General features: G+C 42.9%; 1 protein-coding gene across 7 annotated transcripts in view; it reads right to left on the bottom strand.

The window, feature by feature from the left end:
- GALNT10 (polypeptide N-acetylgalactosaminyltransferase 10) overlaps positions 1-24,531 on the bottom strand; it is a 229,855-nt gene that overhangs the window by 128,220 nt on the left and 77,104 nt on the right. For 5 of the 7 annotated variants that reach the window (XR_009539646.1, XM_060144071.1, XM_060144073.1 and 2 more), the window contains exon 2: positions 5,210-5,296. The exons of 1 other annotated variant lie outside the window; for it this stretch is intronic. Coding sequence is in view for 4 of the 6 variants with exons in the window: in XM_060144071.1 (XP_060000054.1) it covers positions 5,210-5,296 (87 nt within the window). In the remaining 2 variants the exon portion in view is untranslated. Of the gene's footprint in view, positions 1-1,450; positions 1,508-5,209; positions 5,297-24,531 lie in introns of those variants that run through there. One more of the 7 variants, XM_060144076.1, reaches the window with a different exon arrangement.

The following is a 24,531-nucleotide window of genomic DNA, read 5'->3' as shown; positions in this document are numbered from 1 at the left end:
CCATCATGGAACCTCTGAAATCCTTTCCTCTTCTCCATTTCTCCTGGGGTGTAAGCCACAAAGGACTCTCTCAAAGTCCCTGAGCAGTTCCCCCACCTCCCACCTCCCCTACCCCCATCCTACTCTCATTCTGGCATCCTTGTTCTTAAATAACGATCTCTTACTCATACAGTGCCCCAGGCAGGATTCATAAGCTGTAACCACAATGGCATAAAGGATGGTTTCCTCAGAATACACCACTCTGCTATGAAAGTAGCCTCTCCTGCAGAAATGAATCCAAACCCTCAGGCAAACCTTCCCTGACCTCCCTGACTAGATCACAGTCCCTAAGTGTGCCCCTGTAGCATCCTTATGGCTCCTTTGTGATTTCACATTCATTCAGGTGCTTATTTCATTACTGCCTATCTCTCCTTAAACTGTGAGGTCCATGAGGGTAGGAGATAGCAATTTTTGTTGACCAAATGAATGAGGAGACATCTTTTATCTTTTCTAGATGAAAGAAGGTCATCCATGATTAGACATGTCTAATATAGTCACAAGGATATAATACCATAAGGGGTTCTGAGGATTAACTTTATCCTCTGACTAAATGGTTTCAGGTCAACTTAACGGGCTATAAAAACTAAAGAGAGCTGGCTCACCTGATCCTAAAACGATCTGTAAAAGATGCAACCAACTTTGAACTCTGCCATCTTTTTCCTCCTTTCATTTTGTGAAATACAATTCATATTTTATAGCAAGACGAGACAAATTTAAACATAAAAAGTCTTCTCTGCCCTTTGGCCTCCCCTCTCCCCTCACTGTGTATTGTGTATCTGCATTGTGCATTGTGTATCTTCATTGTGCATCAACCAAACCTCCCCCATCTGCAGGAATACCTGCTCAACCATAAAGAGCAACATTCTTCTACTATCAACAAGACAACTCCTTAAAAGATAACATTCCTTCCTGATTTGTACGGGGCAGGGTGGGGGGGCGGTCACACAACCCACCAGGATGACGCTTAGATCTAGATTATGTAAACTGTCAATAATACATCATTTGATACACAGCCCTCTGTCTCAGAAAAGTTATATAACTGTGCCTTGATTTCTAACTGGCAGAACAGTTCTCAGAGCTTTCTGAGATGCTCTTCCCGGTTATAATCTTCAAATTTGGCTCAAAAAAAATTTTCCAATTCTTTCTTAGATCGACTGATTAATTTTTCGTCAACAATTTTCAAGTTGTTTCCCTTCTGGATTCCTACCCTTTAGGTTGTGGCAGACATTGCTGTTTATCCCCCAGCAGCTGTTCTCTTTTTCTTCCACAGTAACAGAAATTTCAGCTGGTAATATTACTTTTCAGAATAAAGATGATATTTCCCAGACATCCTTGCAGCTAGGTGTGGCCCAATTGGGTTCTATCCAAAGAGATGTGGGTGCAGGTGTGTGTGGCAGTCCACAGAACCTACCTGAAGACATCACTGGTGTGCACCGTTTCCTTCTTTACTCCTTCTATCTTGCTGTCTAGAATGCAAATGCCACCATATTGGATCACGAGATGGAGGTCCATGGCCTAGGGATGGTGAAGCTACTTGTGGGAAGAAGCCTAGGTTCCTGAGGATTTTATGAAGCAGAACTGTCATACCAGCCCTGGGATGCAAACCTCCAGACTTTTAAGTGAGAGAAAAATAAACTTCTTTTGTGTTTAAGCCATTCAAATCTAATCTTAGCTGATACGAGCTTCTTTTCTTGAGGCCTGAAATCCTGAGAAGCAACTTGGGTGTGGTGGAGAGGACCCTGAAGGAGGATCCAGAAGATCCAAGTTTCAAACTCCTGTCTCTGCATTTATGAACAGTGAGCAGCAGACAGGTCCCCTGTCTTTCTAGGTCCCATTTTTTGACTGCAGAATGGATGTCAAACAATGTCTGTCCATGACATGATTATCTACATCAAAAAATCCTAAGGAATCTACAAAAGCACTAGTAGAACTAGTGAGTTCAGCAATGTCACAGGATACAAAGTTGTCACATGAAAATCAATTGTATTTCTAAATATCAGCAACGAAATGTTGGAAATGGAAATAAAAATATAATTTACAATGGCATCAAAAATTCTAAATACTGAAGGGATAAATTTAACGAAACTATGCAAGACCTAGTCACTGAAAACTACAAAACGCTGCTGAGAGAAATCAAGGATCTAAATAAACAGAGACATATATCATGTTTATGGATCAGAAGACCTGATATTGTTAAGATGTCAATCTTCTCAAAATTGATCTAGAGACTCAATGCAATCTTTGTAAAACTAACATGCAAGGGATCTAGAAGAATATGCCAAAACAATTTAGAAAAAGAGGAATGAAGTTGGAGAACTTAATACGTCCTAATTGCAAGGCCTGCTCAAGGGCTACGGTGACCAAGAGAGTGTGCTACTAGAGCAAGGGAAGACATGTGATCAATGGGAATGGGGTGGAGAGTCCAGGTATATAATCAGCTGATTATGAGCAAAGGTGCTAAGGAAATGCAATGGGGAAAGGATGCTCTTATCAACAAATGGTGTCAAAAAATTAGGTATCACGTGCCAAAAAATAAACCTCAACCCTTACACCTCACGGCATACACAAAAATTAACTCAAAATGGGTAACAGACCTAAACGTAAGAGCCAAACTATAATATTTGTAGAAGAAAATATGTGAGCAAATTTTAGTGACCTAAGTTTAGGCAAAGGTTTCTCAAATAGGACACAAAAAGTGTAAAATATGGGTAGGTTGGAATCCATTGCCATTAAAAGCCTTTGTTCTTCAAAGGGCAAGCCATGGGCTGGGAGAATATATCTGCAAAACAGGCATTTGATAAAGGACTTATATTCAGAATGCATAAAGGACTCTTACAGCTCAACATCATTAGTTATTAGGGAAATGCAAGTCAAAACCACAAGGAGATATCACTTTACACCTACCAGGACAGCCGTAATTTAAAAAATGGAAAATAACAAGTGTTGGCAAAGAAACTGGAACCCTCATGCATTGCTAGTGGAAATGTAAAATGGTGCAGCCTCTGTGGAAGAGTTTTGTGGTTTCTCAAAAGTTTAAACGTAGAAGTATCATATGACCTAGCAATTCCACTCCTAGGTATGTATCCGAAAGAACTGAAAGTAGGGACTCAAACAGATATTTGTTATGCCAACATTCACAACAGCATTGTCCATAACAATCAAAAGGTAGAAATAACTCGTGTCCCTCAACAGATAAAAGGATTAAACAAAATGCGGCACATCCATACAATGGAATAGTTATTATTCAGCCAGAAAAAGAGTAACATTTTGAAATATGCTACAACAAGGAGGGACATCAAAAATATGATGCTGAGTGAAATAAGCCAGACATAGAAGGACACATATGATTCCACTTATATGAGGTGCCAACTAAAAATTGGCACTTGCCGTCTGCCTCTACAAAGATGAAGTCCCCAGCCACTGCAGCCACTGACCTCCAACACACCCTGAAAGCGGTTCAGGGTGGAGATCAGGAGTGAGGCACTTGGTGCTCTGGGAAAAAATGGCAGAATAGGTCTTCAGGTAGATATTTTCAGGAGAAGACTTTACGAGCCTAATTCTTGCATCTCCTTGTATCTAGAATAGCACTAAAATAATTAATGGAGACATCTGCTCCTCGTGACCAGCGCTACCTTCTGCAAACGTGTGTGCTTGATTGCATGTACCCCCCTTCACCCAAATCACATATATACTGACTCCCCCCACCCCCACCCCACCAACCTCTTTGGAGCAGTTTCTCGGAGCAACCTGAAATGCTATCTCCCAGGCTATATAGTCCTTATTTTACCCCAGATAAAACTTAACTCACAACTCTCACGTTGTGGTTTTTTTTTTTTTTTTTAGTCAACAGAGAGACCTAGAATAGGCAAACTTACAGAGACAGAAAGCAGAAGAGAGGTAATGGTGGGGGGTGGGAAGGGGGAGTTATTGTGTAAATGGAGTCATTGTTGGGGATGATGACAAAGTTTTGGGTGTAGTTGTAATGGTTACACAGTACTGTGAATCTACTTAATGCCCCTGAATTGTACCCTTCTGAACGGTTAAAATGATAAATATTATGTTATGTATTACCACAATAAAAAAAGTTATACCTCCCTCCTCCCTGCACCCCTGCCCTGCCTCACCCACAAAAAGTAATCCTTCCAATTTTCAAACCTTACATATTCTAATGCTCTCTTGGAGATACATTAGATGTATATTAACATATTAAAGGCTCTGTGAAGTCTCACAAAAAGGAAAGCTGCCTCAATGTTTAATCCAGTATTTCACAAATTTATCTGATGAGAAGTTCCCACCACCACCCCCTTCAGCTAGAGAATGATTAATATCCTCGGGAACCCATGGACCTTAGTTTGCAATGCTATGCTACTAATGACAGGGTTTATGAGGGAGAACACAACAGGGTTCCTCCCCTGTGCAATCAGTTTTCTGGGTTTTTCTTTAAAGCACATAGACATGGAACAACTACAAAAGATTTCAAGTTGACATACTGATTTGGAGGGAAGGAAATAAAGTTTATGATAACATCAGATTCTTCTAAAAGAAAGCTTCAGTCAAGTGCGGAAGCATCTGCCATCCGTTTACTCATCTAACCATTCATTCATCTATTCATCTAATGATCATTTATTGTGCAACTACTATTTGTTGGCCTTGGGTTAGGTGCTTCAGGAAGTAACATAAAATAAATGTTTTTTGTCTACATCAAAGGCCAAATTTGACACCATTTCATTCTAAAAATTGCTACTGGAACCTGGGAAAAGAATTATTCTCCCAAAATAATTGTTCTGGGAACAGTTCTGCAGAGAGCACTGGGGCTGGGCATTGAAGGATGAGTATAATGTGGGCTGGTGAAAGAACCACAGAAGCAAAGGTGATCAGGTTGCCCAGAATGTTTCCTCTTTTGCCTTCTACTCACACAGAAGACTGCAGACTGTTTTAGACGCCTGGCTTCTTATAACTCTGGTTAATGGACCACTGTACATTTTCCAGATGGTTTCTCACACATAAATTTCTCCAAAAACCTCTGCTTAGCTTGAGGAACAATGGAGTTGAAGTCGGGAGGGGGTTCTTGTTCTTTTCGTCTAGAGAATTTAGTAAGATTTCTCAGGATGCCTTGATAGACAGATTGAAAAGAGTGGCCCCAATCCTCCAGCCCTCCCTGTGTCCATACCCTTTGCAGTGGGATCCTCTGGCTCCTCCCACCGAGAGATGGAGTCTGTTTCCCCAGCTTCTGAATCTGGGCAGGCTTGGTGACTTGCTGTGGGCAAAAGAAGGAGGCAGAAGTGACAGCGTGCCAGTTTTGAGCCCAAGCCTCTAAGACCTGCACTCTTCCACCCTCGTGTTTGTTCGTCTGTCTCCTCAAAGGGAACAAGCCCAGGCTAGTACATGCTAGAAGGAGGGGCGGGGCAGGTGGAAGAGGAACCATGTGACGAACAACGGAGGTTATACCGGACTAGCTGACAGCCAGCCAACCCCTGAAGATATGAGAGCCCAGCAAGGCCAGCAGAGCCACCCAGCCCACCACGGCTGGTCCGAGATGCGTGAGACAGCCCAGCCGGGACCACAGAAACTGCCCAACTGACCTGTAGACCTGTACGCAATAACACGTGAGTGCTGTCTGAAGCCCCTGAGCTTCAGGGTCGTTTGTCATGTAGTATTGTTTGTGGTCATAGAGCGATAAAATGACTTTAGAGAGGATTCAGAAAATTCAGTTCAGTTCTGTGTTTGCATCCAAGACACCAAACAGAAATATAACTTGCAATCTTGCCACCCTGCCTTATTTTTAAAAGATCCCAATTATACCTGTCTTACAACGCTCAGTTCAAATACCACATCCTCAAGAAACCCTAATTCTACCCCCTTCCACTTACACAATAATCTTCCCTCCCACTGACCTCTCACTGGGCCCACTCTACCCTTCTCCCTTTGGAAGTTAGCCCTTAAGGTCTCAAATTACAGCCATTTGCATACACGTCATTCCTCTCTACTGGGTCCTAAACCAGTGCTTTCAAACTATCTGTGATGAAGAACCGCTTCGTTTTAATTTCCAATTCATCGCGAACCAAACCATCTGTGGCAGGCAGGATTCTAAGAATGCCTTCCAATCACCCTCATCCTCTTACACTCCCCTCCCCTCTGAGTGTGGGTAGAACCTGGGAACGTGATGAGATATTACTCTACTGATTATGTTATGTGGCAAAAGGAGATTATCCAGCTCGACATAATCTAGCCACACAAAAAAGAAGAGTTTTCTCCATCTGGCAGTACAAGAAGTCAAAGTGACTCAAAGAGTGAGAAGAATTTGATGTGACATTGCTGGATTTGAAGATCCAGGGGCCATGTGTGTGGTTTCTAGGAGCAGAGAGCAATCCCTGGCTGACAGCCAGCAAGGAATGGGGACCCCAACCTACAACCACAAGGAAGTGAATCTGCCAACAAGCCGAACGAGCCTGGCAGTGGATACTTCCCCAGAGCCTCCAGACGAGAGCCCAGACTGGCGACACCCTGATTTCAGCCTTGTTAGACCCTGAGTAGAGAACCCGATTGAGTAAACTTGGAGTCATGACCTATAAAACTTTGAGCCAAAGAAGGTGCATTGCTTTACTACAGTAAGCTTTAATAAAACAAGTTTGTGTTCATTGTTACACAGCAACAGAAAACAAATACATCCCCATATAGAGTGGCTGATTATATTTTCCAAAAGTGGCTGCAACAAAACCTTATGTCCCACATGTTCTTCTAGAACCTTTCCACAAGCCCATTACGAGATGGGATCTAGATCCCCTCCCTCTGAAGTCGGGTAGAACTTTGTGAATCCTTCGAGCAATGTGACTTCTGAGACTAGATCATAACGAGGCCATGCACTTCCACCCAGCTCCCTTAGGACACTGGCCAGTGGAACCCAGCCATGCTGCTCAGAAGAAGCATCCTCGTGGAAAGGTGACCACGGCAGCAGCCTGCCAGCTCTATGAGTGAGCCATGCTGGAGGTGGACCCATGGGCCCCGGTGCAGCCACCCCACAGGCACTGTGTGGAGCAGAGGTGACCTGAGCTGTCCACCCCTGCTCAAACTGTAGATCTGTGAGCAAATAAATAACAGTTGTTGTTTTAATCTACTAAGGGTTGGGGCGGTTTGTAGAGCAGCAATAGTAGCTTGAACGAGTACGCAGCTGGCGCCTGTAACGCACCACGAGTTTGACAACACGTGAACTGATCCATATCTATTCAACCAAGCACGTCCACTGAGCACGCACTTGGCTGTCGTGGCAAAGTCCAACTGCCATAAAAGTTTCTAAATGCTTGTCTTCAATTTCTGTGTTTATTCCACTGTGTACTGGCGCCATTCTGCAGTCTACACTTGGGGAGGCCTGGCTGTAAAAGATCTCTGGGCCACACCCATTCTTATTCTTTTCTACATCCTCCCAAATGCCTGGTAAAATTCCTGGAAATAGCAGGAATTCGGTAAAGGTTTATGGACTGAATAGAACATTCAAAGAAAGCCAAGGCTGGAAGCTCAACTCACTCATTTTATAGATGGTAATGTGGTGGTCCAGAGAGATGAAGGGATATACTCAGGGTCATGGGATGAAAAAGTGGCAGAGCCACAGAATTCCTGAAACCTTCTAGTGTAGGCTTTGCCAACTCAACTGCCTGCAGGTGAAGAGGGGTGGCCAGGTGTAAGATAATACAGAGGATGGAGGCTGGTGAAAAGTTGCCAAGTGATGGTCAGTGAAAACAGATGCTCAGTTTGTAAAAGAGTCTGGAAAATTCAAATTTCTGGAGACTATTTCTTGATTTTTAACATACTATCTGGATAAACAAATGTGTTTGCGCGCTAGATTTGGTCCAGCGGGCCACCAACTTGCAATTCCTGAGCACCTCTAATTTATAAGTAAGGAAACTGAGGTCCTGAGAGGTTAAAGATTTAACTAAGAATATAAGGGAAGAGATAGCAAGGCCATTTTCTGACTTGTCTAGGAACTTGGTGATGATGATGATTAGAATTACCGACATTTATTGAACACCTACCATGTGCACGGCACTATGGCAGGCACTTAGACCTATGATCTCATTTAATCCTTTTGACAGTCCTAGAAAGTAGGCACAAGTATTCCCCCTTTCTACAGATTCAACAAGAGACTCAGAGAAGCCAAGTAGTTCGCCAAAATCATAGTGTAAACAAGCAGTGGGTCTACATTCCTAACCACACTTTTACAAGGTGAATGAGTCTTCTCCCACCTCATACCATTTCACCGTCCCCTTAGCATCTGGCCTATCAAAGCCCCAGGTTCAGATTTACCTAGAAGAGCTGCAAAATCCACCTGTTAACATTTCTCTATCATTTCAACCCATCTAAGGGTGACCTGTTTGCTGTTCCCCAGAGTCTGAGTGACACTCAGCTGGTGCACAGCTCAGCCTTCCCAGGTGCTGACTCCCCAGAGGGGTAGGGGGCATCAGCAGCTATGCAGTGAAGCAGCAGCTTGTACCTCAGGGCTAGGACGCCCCAGCTTCTTTGCTAAACAGAACGGAAGCATAGGATTGGGGAGGTGGGAGAGGCCTGAGAGAAATCATTTAGATCTGTTATTCCCAAACTGCATTCAATGGATCCCTTAGAGATGCAGCAAACAGGAGCTGGGGGCGGGGGACCCTGGGCAAGAAGGGATTAGATTTCTTCTTCATCCTACATTCATTAGGCTTCCAAGTAAGATTATATGACAAGTGTTCTACTGCTAAAATACAAGTTTGAAAACCAGTGATCTAAGCCAACCCTTCGCTGCATTTTTAAAAGACAAACCCTATAATTCGTTGCATTTTTAAAAGACAAACCCCATAATTATAAAAATAATAAAGGCACATGGTGAAAGATTCAAAAACTCAAAAGGGTATACAATGAAAAATAAAAATCTCTTCCCACTTCCAACCCCTAGACCCACTCCCTAGAGAATAGCACTATTAATCATTTACTGAGTATTCCTTCCAGAATTTTTTTTTGAATTTTATATATTTTTTTATACAGCAGGTTCTTATTAGTCATCCATTTTTTACACATCAGTGTATACATGTCAATCCCAATCACCCAATTTATCCCACCACCATCCCCACCCCACCGCCGCTTTCCCCCCTTGGTGTCCATACGTTTGTTCTCTACATCGGTGTCTCTATTTCTGCCCTGCAAACTGGTTCATCTGTACCGTTTTTCTAGGTTCCACATATATGCGTTAATATACGATATTTGTTTTTCTCTTTCTGACTTACTTCACTCTGTATGACAGTCTATAGATTCATCCACGTCTCTAAACATGAGCCAATTTCATTCCTTTTTATGGCTGAGTAATATTCCATTGTATATATGGACCACATCTTCTTTATCTGTTCATCTGTTGATGGGCATTTAGGTTGCTTCCATGGCCTGGCTATTGTAAATAGCACAGCAATGAACATTGTGGTGCATGTGTCTTCTTTTTGTGTGTGTGTGTGTGTGTGTGTGTGTGTGTGTGTGTGTGTGTGTGTGTGTCTTCTTCAATTATGGTTTTCTCTGGGTCTATGCCCAGTAGTGGGATTGCTGGGTCATAGGGTAATTCTCTTTTTAGTTTTTTAAGGAACCTCCATACTGTTCTCCATAGTAGCTGTATCAATTTACATTCCCACCAACAGTGCAAGAGGGTTCCCTTTTCTCCACACCCTCTCCAGCATTTGTTGTTTGTAGATATTCTGATGATGCCCATTCTAACTGGTGTGAGGTGATACCACATTGTAGTTTTGATTTGCATTTCTCTAATAATTAGTGATGTTGAGCAGCTTTTCATGTGCTTCTTGGCCATCTGCATGTCCTCTTTGGAGACATGTCTATTGAGGTCTTCTGCCCATTTGTTGATTGGGTTGTTTGTTTAATATTGAGCTGCATGAGCTGTTTATATATTTTGGAGATTAATCCTTTGCCCATTGATTCATTTCCAAATATTTTTTCCCATTCTGAGGGTTGTCTTTTCAGCTTGCCTGTAGTTTCCCTTGATTTGCAGAAGCTTTGAAGTTTTATTAGGTCCCATTTGTTTATTTTTGTTTTCATTTCCATTACTCTAGGAGGTGGATCAGAAAAGATCTTGCTGTGATTTATGTCAAAGAGTGTTCTGCCTATGTTTTCCTCTAAGAGTTTTATAGTGTCCAGTCTTACATTTAGGTCTCTAATCCATTTTAAGTTTATTTTTGTGTATGGTGTTAGGGAGTGTTCTAATTTCATTCTTTTACATGTAGCTGTCCAGTTTTCCCAGCACCACTTATTGAAGAGACTGTCTTTTCTCCATTGTATATCCTTGCCTCCTTTGTCATGGATTAGTTGACCATAGGTGTGTGGGTTTACCTCTGGGTTTTCTATCCTGTTCTACTGATCTATATTTCTGTTTTTCTGCCAGTACCATACTGTCTTGATTACTGTAGCTTTCTAGTATAATCTGAAGTCAGAGAGTCTGATTTCTCCAGCTCCGTTTATTTCCCTCTAGACTGCTTTGGCTATTCAGGGTCCTTTGTGTCTCCATACAAATTTTAAGATTTTCTGTTCTAGTTATGTAAAAAATGCCATTGATAATTTGATAGAGATTGCATTGAATCTGTAGATTGCTTTGGGTAGTACAGTCATTTTCACAACATTGATTCTTCCAATCCAGGAACATGGTATATCTCTCCATCTGTTGGTATCATCTTTAATTTCTTTCAACAGTGTCTTATAGTTTTCTGCATACAGGTCTTTTGTCTCCCTAGGTAGGTTTATTCCTAGGTATTTTATTCTTTTTGTTGCAATGGCAAATGGGAGTGTTTCCTTAATTTCTCTTTCAGATTTTTCATCATTAGTGTATAGGAATGCAAGAGATTTCTGTGCATTAGTTTTGTATCCTGCTACTTTACCAAATTCATTGATTAGCTCTAGTAGTTTTCTGGTGGCATCTTTAGGATTCTCTATGTATAGTATCATGTCATCTGCAAACAGTGACAGTTTTACTTCTTCTTTCCAATTTGTATTCCTTTTATTTCTTTTTCTTCTCTGATTGCCATGGCTAGGACTTCCAAAACTGTTGAATAACAGTGGCGAGAGTGGACATCCTTGTCTTGCTCCTGATCTTAGAGGAAATGCTTTCAGTTTTTCACCATTGAGAATGATGTTTGCTGTGGGCTTGTCATATATGGTCTTATTATGTTGAGGTAGGTTCCCTCTATGCCCATTTTCTGGAGAGTTTTTTTTATCATAAATGGGTGTTGAATTTTGTCAAAAGCTTTTTTCTGCATCTATTGAGATGATCATATGGTTTTTATTCTTTAACTTGTTAATATGGCGTATCACACTGATTGATTTGCGTATATTGAAGAATCCTTGCATCCCTGGGATAAATCCCACTTGATTATGCTGTATGATCCTTTTAATGTGTTGTTGGATTCTGTTTGCTAGTATTTTGTTGAGGATTTTTGCATCTATATTCATCAGTGATATTGGTCTGTAATTTTCTTGTTTTGTAGTGTCTTTGTCTGGTTTTGGCATCAGAGTGAGGGTGGCCTCATAGAGTGAGTTTGGGAGTGTTCCTTCCTCTGCAATTTTTTGGAAGAGTTTGAGAAGGATGGATTTTAGCTCTTCTCTAAATGTTTGATAGAATTCACCTGTGAAGACATCTGGTCCTGGATTTTTGTTTGTTGGAAGATTTTTAATCAGAGTTCCAATTTCATTAGTTGAGATTTGTCTGTTCATATTTTCTATTTCTTCTTGGTTCAGTCTTGGAAGGTTATACCTTTCTAAGAATTTGTCCATTTCTTCCAGGTTGCCCATTTTATTGGCATAGAGTTGCTTGTAGTAGTCTCTTAGGATGCTTTGTATTTCTGCGGTGTCTGTTGTAACTTCTTTTTCATTTCTAATTTTACTGATATGAGTCCTCTCCCTCTTTTGCTTGATGAGTCTGGCTAATGGTTTATCAATTTTGTTTATCTTCTCAAAGAACCAGCTTTTAGTTTTATTGATCTTTGCTATTGTTTTCTTTGTTTCTATTTCATTTATTTCTGCTCCAATCTTTATGATTTCTTTCCTTCTGCTAACTTTGGGTTTTGTTTTTGTTTTTTTATGGTACGCGGGCCTCTCACTGTTGTGGCCTCTCCCATTGCTCCAGACGCGCAGGCCCAGCGGCCATGGCTTACGGGACTAGCCGCTCCGCGGCACGTGGGATCTTCCCAGACCAGGGCACGAACCCATGTCCACTGCATCGGCAGGCAGACTCCCAACCACTGCGCCACCAGGGAAGCCCTAACTTTGGGTTTTGTTTATTCTTCTTTCTCTAGTTCCTTTAGGTGTAAGGTTAGATTGTGTATTTGAGATTTTTCTTGTTTCTTCAGGTAGGCCTGTATAGCTATAAACTTCCCTCTTAGAACTGCTTTTGCTGCATCCCATAGGTTTTGGATCGTCATGTTTTCATTGTTATTTGTCTCTAGGTATTTTTTGATTTCCTCTTTGATTTCTTCAGTGATCTCTTGGTTATTTCGTAACGTGTTGTTCAGCCTCCTTGTGTTTGTGTCTTTTATGGTTTTTTCCCTGTAACTGATTTCAAATCTCATAGCATTGTGGTCAGAAAAGATGCTTGGTATGACTTCAATTTTCTTAAATTTACTGAGGCTTGATTTGTGACCCAAGATGTGATCTATCCTGGAGAATGTTCTGTGCGCACTTGAGAAGAAAGTGTAATCTGCTGCTTTGGGATGGAATGTCCTATAAATATCAATTAAATCTATCTGGTCTATTGTGTCATTTATAGCTTGTGTATCCTTGTCAATTATCTGTTTGGATGATCTGTCCACTGGTGCAAGTGAGGTGTTAAGGTCCCCCACTATTATTTTGTTACTGTCGATTTCCTCATTTATAGCTGTTAGCAGTTGCCTTATGTATTGAGGTGCTCCTATGTTGGGTGCGTATATATTTATAGTTGTTATATCTTCTCCTTGGATTGATCCCTTGATCATTATGTAGTGTCCTTCCTTGTCTCTTGTAACATTCTTTATTTTAAAGTCTCTTTTATCTGATATGAGTATTGCTACTCCATCTTTCTTTTGGTTTCCATTTGCATGGAATATCTTTTTCCATCCTCTCACTTTAGGTCTGAATATGTCCGTAGGCCTGAAGTGGATCTCTTGTAGACATCATATATATGGGTCTTGTTTGTATCCATTCAGCAAGCCTGTGTCTTTTGGTTGGAGCATTTAATCCATTCACATTTAAGCTAATTATCAATATGTACGTTCCTATGACCATTTTCTTAATTGTTTTGGGTTTGTTTTTGTAGGTCCTTTTCTTCTCTTGTGTTTCCCACTTAGAGAAGTTCCTTTAGCATTTGTTTTAAAGCTGGTTTGGTGGTGCTGAATTCTCTTAGCTTTTGCTTGTCTGTAAAGCTTTTGATTTCTCCATCGAATCTGAATGAGATCCTTGATGGGTAGAGTAATCTTGGTTGTAGGGTCTTCCCTTTCATCACTTTAAGTATATCATGCCACTCCCTTCTGGCTTATAGAGTTTCTGCTGAGAAATCAGCTGTTAACCTTATGGGAGTTCCCTTGTATGTTATTTGTCATTTTTCCCTTGCTGCTTTCAATAATTCTTCTTTGTCTTTAATTTTTGCCAATTTGATTACTATGTGTCTCAGCGCATTTCTCCTTGGGTTTATCCTGTATGGGACTCTCTGTGGTTCCTGGACTTAGGTGGCTATTTCCTTTCCCATGTTAGGGAAGTTTTCGACTATAATCTCTTCAAATATTTTTTCAGGTACTTTCTCTCTTCTCCTTCTGGGACCCCTATAATGCGAATGTTGTTGCATTTAATGTTGTCCCAGAGGTCTCTTAGGCTGTCTTCATTTCTTTTCATTCTTTTTTCTTTACTCTGTTCCGCAGCAGTGAATTCCACCATTCTGTTTTCCGGGTCACTTATCCGTTCTTCTGCCTCAGTTATTCTGCTATTGATTCCTTCTAGTGTAGTTTTCATTTCAGTTATTGTGTTGTTCATCTCTGTTTGTTCTTTAGTTCTTCTAGATCTTTGTTAAACATTTCTTGCATCTTCTCAATCTTTGCCTCCATTCTTTTTCCGAGGTCCTGGATCATCTTCACTATCATTATTCTGACTTCTTTTTCTGGAAGGTTCCCTATCTCCACTTTGTTTAGTTGTTTTTCTGGGGTTTTATCTTGTTCCGTCATCTGGTACATAGCCCTCTGCCTTTTCATCTTTTCTATCTTTCTGTGAATGTGGTTTTTGTTCCACAGGCTGCAGGATTGTAGTTCTTCTTGCTTCTGCTGTCTGCCCTCTCCCTTCCAGAATTTTTAATAAGGAAACTGAGCCGCTGAGGTTGGCTTGTCTGAGAGTATTCATCCAGGGCTATCCTGGACATTAAGCTCCTGGCATTTCTCTGTTCCTTTGTAACTTGCAAAAGTATTAAATGTTTCCCCAAATTGCAAACTCTCTCCCTAAACCACCTGCAGCTTCAGAAACCATACATTATGCATCTTCTGCCCTCATTCACTGAACAGGAAAATTTCATGTCTTTTTCTTGTGACTATTTCCCCACGGTCTTTGTTTCACATGATGGAGAAATAACCAGAATCACGTTTTCAACTGGCCAGTGTTCAAGCCTAAAAAAGTGCATGTTCAGCAAGCCGTTGGGGCTACTGGACTGGAACTCAGGCTTGAATCGAAGTCCTAAAAGGGGCAACATCTCCATATCCTCAGCCTCAAGAGTTCTGTCAAGAGCCTCACTGCCTATCTGGGTACACTGCGGACCTCTCCACTGGTCTCCTGGCCCTCAGGCAGGCGCCCACATTTCCCAACCTTCCTATCTGCTTCCTGTGCCTCAGTGTTTCCCCTGGCAATGCCCATCTGTGGCCCCCTTTCCTATCTGCCTCCCATCCTGGACTCATCTCCAAGCTGAGCCCATTTCCTTCCCGATAGTAAAGAGTGTATTGGAAGACAGAGCACTCAGAGCCTCTTTCTCTCCTAGAGAAGACCCAGAGGGCCAATGTTTATTGGGCTTCCTATGTGCCAGGCTATGCTAGGCAATTTACAAGTCTTATTTTCACAACAAGCCTGGAAGGTGACACTATTATCGTCATCCCATTTTACACAGGAGGAAACTAATTAGGAAGTGGCAGCTGGGATAGGGACACGGAGCTGGCTAACCCAAAGCTCAGGAGGGACTTCTTCAAGTTCCTAAAGCTGGGAGTTGCCTTTGACCCTGAGACCTCTGACATCACGTCTGCCCAATACACTGCCCACATCATGTTCCTGAAGGGGATAAAACACCCACGGCAACTCTGGCAGACTACCAGCAATTCCCCTCTCCCTGTTATCCAACAGCCTAGCTCCTTCTCAAGGCTCCTGAAGTGGACTCTGAGCATGAGAGAAGTCCATGGACCTGTGAAGAAACTGATCCCACTTGACTTGCCAGTGGAGGTGCAGACCCTTGCTGTTGCCTAGTTACCCATCTGGAGCTTAAGCCACTGCCGATCACGCCCCTATTTACCTTCATTAATCAGATTGGTATGGCTCCCTCTGGAGTGGGGCTCAGCCCTCCCTGTGCCCCTGGGATAAACAAGGAGGTTGGGAGACCCTTCTTGATGAAATGACTGAAGTACTGTGGGGCAGGCAGCCCTGGAGGCCAGTGTGGATGGGAAGACAGCCACAGAGGGGCCACTGGGAACCAGGGTGGGAAAAGAGAGGCTGGCTGTGGACGGCATTCACTTGCCAAGAAATTTCAGCTATCATTCAGAAGGCAGAAACACGCTGCCAGGCAGGGCATAATTATAAGATGTATATTCGGGCTATTCAAAAGGAAGGCGTGACATATATGTGGAACCTAGAAAAATAGTACAGATGAACCGGTTTGGAGGGCAGAAACAGAGACACAGATGTAGAGAAGAAACGTTTGGACACCAAGGGGGGAAAGTGGCAGGGGTGGTGGTGGTGGGATGAATTGGGAGAGTAGGATTGACATGTATACACTGATGTGTAAAAAATGGATGACTAATAAGAACCTGCTGTATAAAAAAATGAATGAAATAAAATTCAAAAATTCAAAAAAAAGAAGAAAAAGAAAAAAAAGGCGTGAGACCTGAGAAAATAGCTGTCTCAGATGGGAAGGTCCCCATTTCATTTCTCATGCTTTTAAAAACTACACGAGAAGGAGGCAGAGTGGGTGGGGCAGTCTCTCTGTCTTCACCCCACAGAGGGCTGGTTTTCTAAGAACACGCTCTGTCGGCTGACCTGAATGTGCCGTGGACCCTACCTGCATCTCTGGCTTTCAACTCTTCCTTCCCTCTCTTGGTGTGGGTTTTAGTTTCCTAAAGGAGTCACAGATGACTGGACATGTGGCACTTATGGGGTCAGTGTCTGAAATATATCAGGGCTCAAAGAATGCAAAGTTTATAGATGGATTAACTTGAGCTTCCTCGCCAGACAGACATAGACACAAGACAGACAGACAGACACACCCATACATGCCCTTGGACTTGGAAAGCCTGAATGTAGCAAAATTATCCAAAGAAACCCATGACTCCATCGTTAACCCCACACGAAGTACTATCTACGTTACATACAGCCCCGCCCTCATTTACAGGATTTAAACATTTGTCCAGGCTACTGTTTCTCCAATCAAGTCCACTTTCTCTCTCTCCTCTCTCTCTCTCTTCTTTTTTAAGACACAGAGTGAGCAACAACAAGCTCCTCCCAGAAGCTTAATCCCAACTGGTCACTTCTTGATGCAGGAGCTGTGATTTCACATGGGACCCTTAATGACGAGGCCTCAGTTTCTTCACCTGTAAAGCAGGGAGGGTAACAGCCGCCCACGCTACTCCATCAGCATAAGGAGGCTCAAAGGAGACCACGGACACGAAAGCATTTTGTGACTATGAAGGGCCACATGCGTGGAAGCAGTCCTCACCATCTTCTGAGCTGGGTCACCCACGAAACCAGTGCAGAAGTTGCTCTGCCCATCCACTTCTTATCTGTAAAAAGCCTGCTGAGTCATCCTCCAGTCTGGCCCTTCCCTTGTTCTTCAGCAGAATGATGCTGAGTTCAGGTAACTCTATAACTGGTTATCCAGTCCCACAACTAGACCGGAGCTAGATAAAAGTCTGGCATGAGGAATACAAACTGTCCTGTTCCAACTTCAGGATTCACCACAGGAAATAGATGAGTGGATAAAGGCCAAAAGACATGAAACACAAGTTTTACTAGGCAGCAGAGCTTCTGGGGGCTCCAGTTTTGAACCAGATAAACGACAAGAGCCCCCCAGATAAAGTGTCAAATATGTTCTGAGAGTTGGGATCACTTGATCCCCACCAGGAGTCTCAGCCAGGACACCTGGATTTGGGGATCAATCTGCCCCTGGAAGGAGAAAGAGGAGGATTGCTGGGCTCCAGATCTGGGGACTCAGCATCCTCATGTTGGTCAGGTACTTGGACTTCGTACACTAGTTTCAGAGCCCAGACTTCTTCTTCCTTCAGACAAGGGCCCATCTTCATCTGGGTTGTCTCCCTTGGGTCTTCTGACCCAGAGCCCAGTTCCCCCTGCCCTCTGCCAGTCCAGCCCTGAGCTCCCTCCCAGACTCTCTAAGGCAGACGTCGTGTTTGCTTTCACCTTGCCAGCCTCTCTCCCTGGTACCGGTGTCCTCCCACCAGCCTGTATCCACCACTGTCACGGGGATGGAGGCGGCCTGGCGCGGGCTGTGGAAGCCTACCCGGTTCAGCCTGTAGAGTCTGCTGGTCCTGGCCACATCCAGCTTGGCCTTGCTCCAGTTCTCACAGTGTCACATTTCTGTCCTGGATGCTGGCTGCTTTTAGTGCCCTTTCAATCCCACCTAGAGGAGGAAGCACATCCTAATGGACCAAGTGGCTCTGGCATATTACAGATCCTGCTCTCAGACCGCCAAACAGATCGATAGGCTTGTTGGCTTTTTAAAATTATGTATTCACAGAATCCTGTAAGACAGCTAACATTGTTGGGACGTAGGATAAAAGTTCCCAGAAAGGAACAATAATAGCTAACATTTATTGAGTTTAATAGTTTTTAAGCCCCTGCTTAAAAACCTTCAGTGGCTTCCCACGCCTCTTAAGATGAAACCAAACTCCTTAACAGCCGTATGAGGTTCTACACAGCCTGGCCTCTGCCCACCTCTCCAGTCCCTTCTCCACATGCTTCCCTGGGTCTCAGAGATCCAGTCACTTTCCTAAGTTCCTCGAAGGTACCTCCCCATTTTTCCTACCATGAGACCTTTGCATGTGCTATTTCCTCAAGGACACCTGTCACACCCTGTTCCTGCTCCACCAAACAAACTTCACATTTCAGCTCAGATGCCATTTTGTCTAGGAAGTCTTCCCTGACTTCTCAGCCTAGGTTTCTGGCAAACACCGCACGGTCCTATCCTTCAGAGCAATAAGTTAGTAAGGAAACCTTCATTTAGGGTGATTATTTAATTCATGCATATCTGTGCCTGGGCTATAAGCTCCATGAGGGCAGGAGCTCACTGTACACCTGGCTTGCTAACACCTAGCACAGCAGCAGACATACAGAGGTGCTCAATAAATGTTAGTGGGATAAACAGAATGAGTGGATGGATGATGGCTGCATACTATGTGCTAGTCTCTGGAATAATTCCCTCTCAATGCATTACCTCATTTTATCCTCAAAACAACCCTAGCAGGTGGGTGCAAGTATGATCTGCAAGTTGCAGACAGTAGCCAGGATTTTACAAGGGTTTAGTAACTTGCCCAAAGCCAAAGATGTAGCAAGTGGTAAACCCAGGTGTGTAGGTCCCCAAGGCTTGTACTCTTTGCTTTGTGCAAGTTGATCCCCAACCAGGCAGTAGAGGACATCTCCAACAGTTATTTGCTCCCTTTGTTTTAGAGTACAAACTCTGCCAGTGGGGTGGACACAGAGGAAGAGAGAGTTTTCTTCTCTCCACATGCCTGGATCTGAGCCACAAAAAGATGAGAGCACCTCAGATTCTTTATATTTTCCCAAATGAATTTTAGCCAAGTTCCCTGAGAGCCTCTCAATAATTCCATCTCCCCCCGACTTCCCTCTCTCTTCTGGACGCTCTTGAGACCAAGGCTGGAGTATAACTTGTGAGTGAGAAATAAATCTCTGTGCGGTTACGACACTGATGTTTCAGGGTTGATCTGTTGTATCACCTAACATTACCAGTAAGAATGCATGTCCAAAATCACAGATCAACGTGCTTCCTTGAGTAGATTTTCCTGAATGGAATTGCTACTGGAATATGCAAGCTATTGGCCTGAACTTGTCTGCTCTATCATCTCTTCCCCAGAGATGCTGTCATCTGGTACTCCCTAATTCCAATGTGATGTTTAGTCTAAAGTGAAGCCAACCCTCTCATAAGCAGTAAAGTGCTTAGACCTTGCTTGGTCAGCCTTTTCAGCCCCTCTGGGAGTATAGGCTTGTATGCAGGCTCGTAGGAGTCTGAAGCTCCAGGAGTGGGGTGGCCCTGTAACACTATAGTGTTCGGTGGACTGCAGTGTGAATGGACTGTACTGTTCCCAACATCTGAAATGACCTCAGGGGCAAACTCCTCAGGAGAAACCTGTTCCCTCACAAGGTGCTTGGTTAACTTCGCTTTGGTGATGAGGTCTGCTAATTGCATTATTGCATGTACCATTTGACCTTACTAATAACTGCTCAAGCTGCAAACTTACTACAAAAGTCACCATGTTATAAGCAATTATTTGGCTCTGTGCAAAAATGTTAATTTCATGCTTTGTAAACACATCTCTTGTAAAAGACCAACCTGCCTATAAAAATTGCTTTTGACATCCCCAAGATAACCTTTAGGGGAACGAAGAGGGGGAAAAAAAGAGGGATATTCTCTTAGTTCATGTCTACAACCTTCCTTCTCATGAGCCTTTTTTTTTTTTTAATGACAAAAGAGAAGTGTTGACAGGAAGGTTCACCAAAGAGGTAGAGAAATACTCAAATCAATGAAGACTAACTTCTGAGGATGCTAAAATCCTTGCAGGTTCATTGTGCACTTTCAATTAGGTGGAAGGAGTTTGGGAAGCCTGGGAAAGTCACATGCTACAGGCTGACTGACCTTAGCATCTTAGAGTTAGAGGGCCCTGAGCAATGGTCTGAACAGCTCATTCTGCTGGCGAGGAGAAGGAGGCCCAGAGACGTGATGTCCTGCCAGGCTCCCACCGAGGTCAATGCGGGGGTCAAAAATCCAAGCCCAGGCCCCTGACTCCCTGGTAGTGTGCGCTCCAGCAAGACGTGGCCATAGGGCAGAGAGAAAATCTAAAGAGTTTTTTTTATAGTTAAGGATAGTGGCTCCAATCTTTCTCTTCCCCAGTGATTTCTTACAGTGCTGTGTGTTCCCTGACATACCCCCAAGAAGCCAGCTGAAGGAGCAGACGGCACAGTTCAATTCAAGAAGCATTTCCTCAACAGCTACTAGCTGTGCTTCCCAAACAGCGACTTGACTTTGTCTTAAATATTCATCTTGCGTCTCAAACCTTACTTTCCACTCTATAATATGGATGTCTTATTTTAACTTTATTTTAATATAAGATTATTGTGTTTCTGTCCTCTCTTCTCCAAAGAGTGTGAGTAAACCTGATGCTTCTGGAAGGCATGCCTTGTTTCTCCAACGTAAACTCACTGTATGGAAGCCCATACACAGGCAAAGATCCAATTAACTACAATGTTAGTGGGTGTCGATATCTACAGTGGACCGAAAGGCCAGGCAAAGGGCTGTGGGGATACAAGCAAAGGGGACATTGATTACAACTTGGAGCAAGGTTCTTCAGACGGATGAATACGTTGTTGTTGTTTTTTAAAATGATAGTCCTTAAATTTATGTTCCCTGCTTGTAGATTTTTTGTGTGTGTTTTTTGTTTTTTGACTGTAGATTATTTGAAAAAGAGAAAAGTACACACACACAAAAATTTAAACCCCCTATAGGAAACTCAGTAAAGGGTATACCAGATCTCTTTGAAATATTTTTACAGCTGCCTGTGAAATCTACAATTATCTCAAAATTTTAAAAAATTAATTAAAAAATCCTTCATAATCCCACCAGCCAATAAGAACCACCGTTAATAATTTTGTGGTTACCCTTTTTATCTTGTTTCAATGCATGTGTCTGAAATCTGAAGACCTAATTGGAGGTCTGGAACCTGCTTTCTTCACCTATCATTGTGTCAAGAGAAATTTCCTGTTGTTAAAAGTTCTTTGAAAGTGTTTTCAAAGGGTGCATTATATTTTAATACATGGATGAATCATATCCCCTGCTGCTGGACGTTTAATTGCTTCCAATTTTCTACTATTAAAATTTTCTCATGTTATATGTATTTTACTACAACAAAAAACTATTTTCAGTTTCAATAAACATCCTCTACATCTCACATTTCTGATTACCTCCTCAGGCTGGACTCCCAAAAGGAAAATTCCCAGATCATTTTTTTAAGGTTCTTGTTGCACAATAACAAAGTTCTTCCCTGATGGGAGTGGAGGGAGGTGGGCAACATTTTTTTTTTTTTCCAGAAATAAGGTTGAAAATTTTCTCAAGAGGTAAACTCCAGGGGACTTCAAAGTGCCTTATTGGTGATTCTCAAATGCAGGGCCATCTGGGAGCTGAGTACGAGGGTCCAGGAAACCCACAAACCCACCTGCGTGCAAAGTGGGGTGGGTGCCTCAAACAGCTGTCATGCTTTCCTCACATCTCAATGCAAAATGGTCTTTGAAGAGAGATGCACTAAACCAGGACATATGAGACTGTCTTTTGTAAAAGGAGGTTGTTCACTCTTCTCCTAGGAGGGTAATAACTTGGGAAATATACATAAACCATTGCTGCTAGGATATAAACAGCATGAAATTATCCCAACTTGGAGCCATTAAAGATGCACATTGTGAATTTAGAATCAAAACACTCTATAAATTCATAGCAAATCTGCACATTGAAAAATCAGCTTGCACACTGTAAAAGCAGTTGTTGGTTTAAAGGCTCTTTTTTGCAAGCGCTCTTGACTATATTTGCTGGATGGGCACGAGGTGTGAGGGTGGTGGGTTTTGCTTGGGGGAAGGCCTTGGAGGCATCAGGAAAACGAGGCAGCTCCAAGGTCCCTGCCAGGTCTGACGTTCTCGATGACTGGTTTTACCATTTGTTCTGGAAGGGATGAGTCTAAAGACTGCCTGAGACCCTGCTGATTGTTTTCATACTTGGGGGACTGGGACAAGAAACAGAAGACTTGACAAGATTTCGTATATCGTTCCCTAAATTTAAGTATTGCCAACGAGGGAAGAACATGTCAGGTTTAGAAAACTCACTGAGAACTCCTTCTCTAGAGAAATAATGCTTGCTGGTGATTTAGCATCTCCCACGGAGAGAGAGAAGAAACTCCGCTTCACTTCGGAATGAGGTCAGGGAGGGAGCTGTGAACAGAGGCCCCCTTGGCCGTCTCTCCGGCCCACGGGAGGGCAGAAGAAAGCCTCTTCTTTTCACAGTCAACACGTGGGCCCGTAGCATTTGGCTAAGTGTCCCTACGAACAGCCGAGTGGGGGTCTGTACTGCTCAGAAATGGAATTCATTTCCCCCAAGGAAGGCTGAGACAAGTGTTTGTTTAGCCTCATCCTAGACAGAGACTAAAGGGTCAAGGGGGACAGCCCAAAGGCCTTCTGACTTAACTCTGTCCCTTAGAATCCTAACATTTCCACCTCCCTTCCTTTTAAAAATATTGTCAACCTATTCATTTGAACAACGTCAACAGAAAAGTTGTAAGAATTAGTAAAAAGAACACCAGTACACCCTTCACTTATGTTTACCAATTATTAATATTTTACCACATTTGCTCACCAACCATTTATGCATTTTTTGCTGAATCATGTGAAAGTAAACTGCAGATGTCATGACACTTGACCACTAAGTACTTCAGCATGCAATCTCTCAAGCAAAAGAATATTCTCACATAACCACAGTTCCACCGCCACACTGATATAAACTATGGTCTCACATACACTCTACATTCAAATTTCCCCATTGTCCCCCAATTTCTTTTAATTTATTTTTTACAGACACATAATTCATATAACAGAAAATTCACACTTTTAAAGTGTACAGTTCAGTGGGTTTTAATATTCTCACAAAGTTGTGCCATCTTTACCACTATCTAATTCTAGATCATTTTCATCACCCCAAAAAGAAACTCTGTACCGTTATTGGTCCCTCTCTATCTCTCCCTGCCTATTGGCCCTTAGACCACTAATCTATGTCCCATCTCTATGGACTTGCCTATTCTGGACATTTTATATACATGGACTCATATAATAAGTGGCCTTTTGTGTCTGACTTCTTTCAGTTAGCATAAAGGTGTAGCATGGCTCAGCAGTTCATTCCTTTTTACAGCCGAATAATATTCCATAGTAAGGGTGCACCAAATTTTGTACATCCATTCATAATTTGACAGGCATGTGAGTTGTTTCCACCTTTTGTCTACTATGAATAATGCTGCTATGAACATTCATGTACAAGTTTTTGTGTGAACATATGTTTCATTTCTTTTAGGTATATATCTGGGAGAGGAATTGCCGGGTCATATGGTAACTCTATGTTTAACTTTTGGAGGAACTGCAGACTACTTTCCAAAGCAGCTGTACCATTTTAGTCTCACCAGCATTGAATAAAAGTTCTAATTTCTCTACATCCTCACCAACATTTGCCATTGTCTGTCTCCAAACCGCTTGTATAGGTATCTTTTTCTCAAACCAAGATAGAATCACGGTTTTGCATCGTATTTACTTCCCATGTCTTTTTCATTTTCTTGAATCTGGGCCAATTCCCCAACCTCCTTTTGCCTTTCCCAGTGTTAACACTAAAATAAAGGAATAAAAACAGAGCCTAGTCCAGAGAAGGCCTTCATCCCTGATTCTGGTGGATCCCACTGCACCTGTCTCTTACCCATTGCACTGACAGCCTGGGGCGCTGAGCATGCAGCCTTCGGGGAGGTAACCACCCCAGCCTGCTAAGACTTCTGGCTGGGAGCCCAGCTCAGTGCCAAGCAGAATGATCTGGTGCCTCTTAACTGGGAAATGTTTCTGTTCGGCATCAACAAGGAGCTCAGGGAAAGGGCAGCAAGTCAGGCTGAGGTGGAGGACGGCGCATCTTCAGGGCCCTGGGGGATCTGGGACACCTGCACAGCTGGGCTGCCTCGAGTTTTGAAGTTAACTGGGGCCGCTGAACTACAACAGGGGCTGGCTCTGGAGAGGGACACCCACAAGCCCCACCACAGTAATGAGCTCTGACATGCTGCACATCACAGACTAGCCAATTAAATACTCCACAGCTTCTCCAGCAGCTGGAGCACTGAGCTGAGGGGAAGGAATCAGGGAACCTGGGACCAGGTCTTGGCTTAGCTTCGGAATCCCTGCACGATGCTGGCAGGTAAATCACCCTGTCTGGGGCCCTCCCTAATCTCTAAGGTGGGA

This window comes from Lagenorhynchus albirostris, chromosome 3 (assembly GCF_949774975.1).
Source record: "Lagenorhynchus albirostris chromosome 3, mLagAlb1.1, whole genome shotgun sequence".
Lineage (NCBI taxonomy): Eukaryota > Metazoa > Chordata > Mammalia > Artiodactyla > Delphinidae > Lagenorhynchus > Lagenorhynchus albirostris.
The sequence above is the reverse complement of the archived record's forward strand: the minus strand, read 5'-3'. Positions and strand labels throughout refer to the sequence as shown.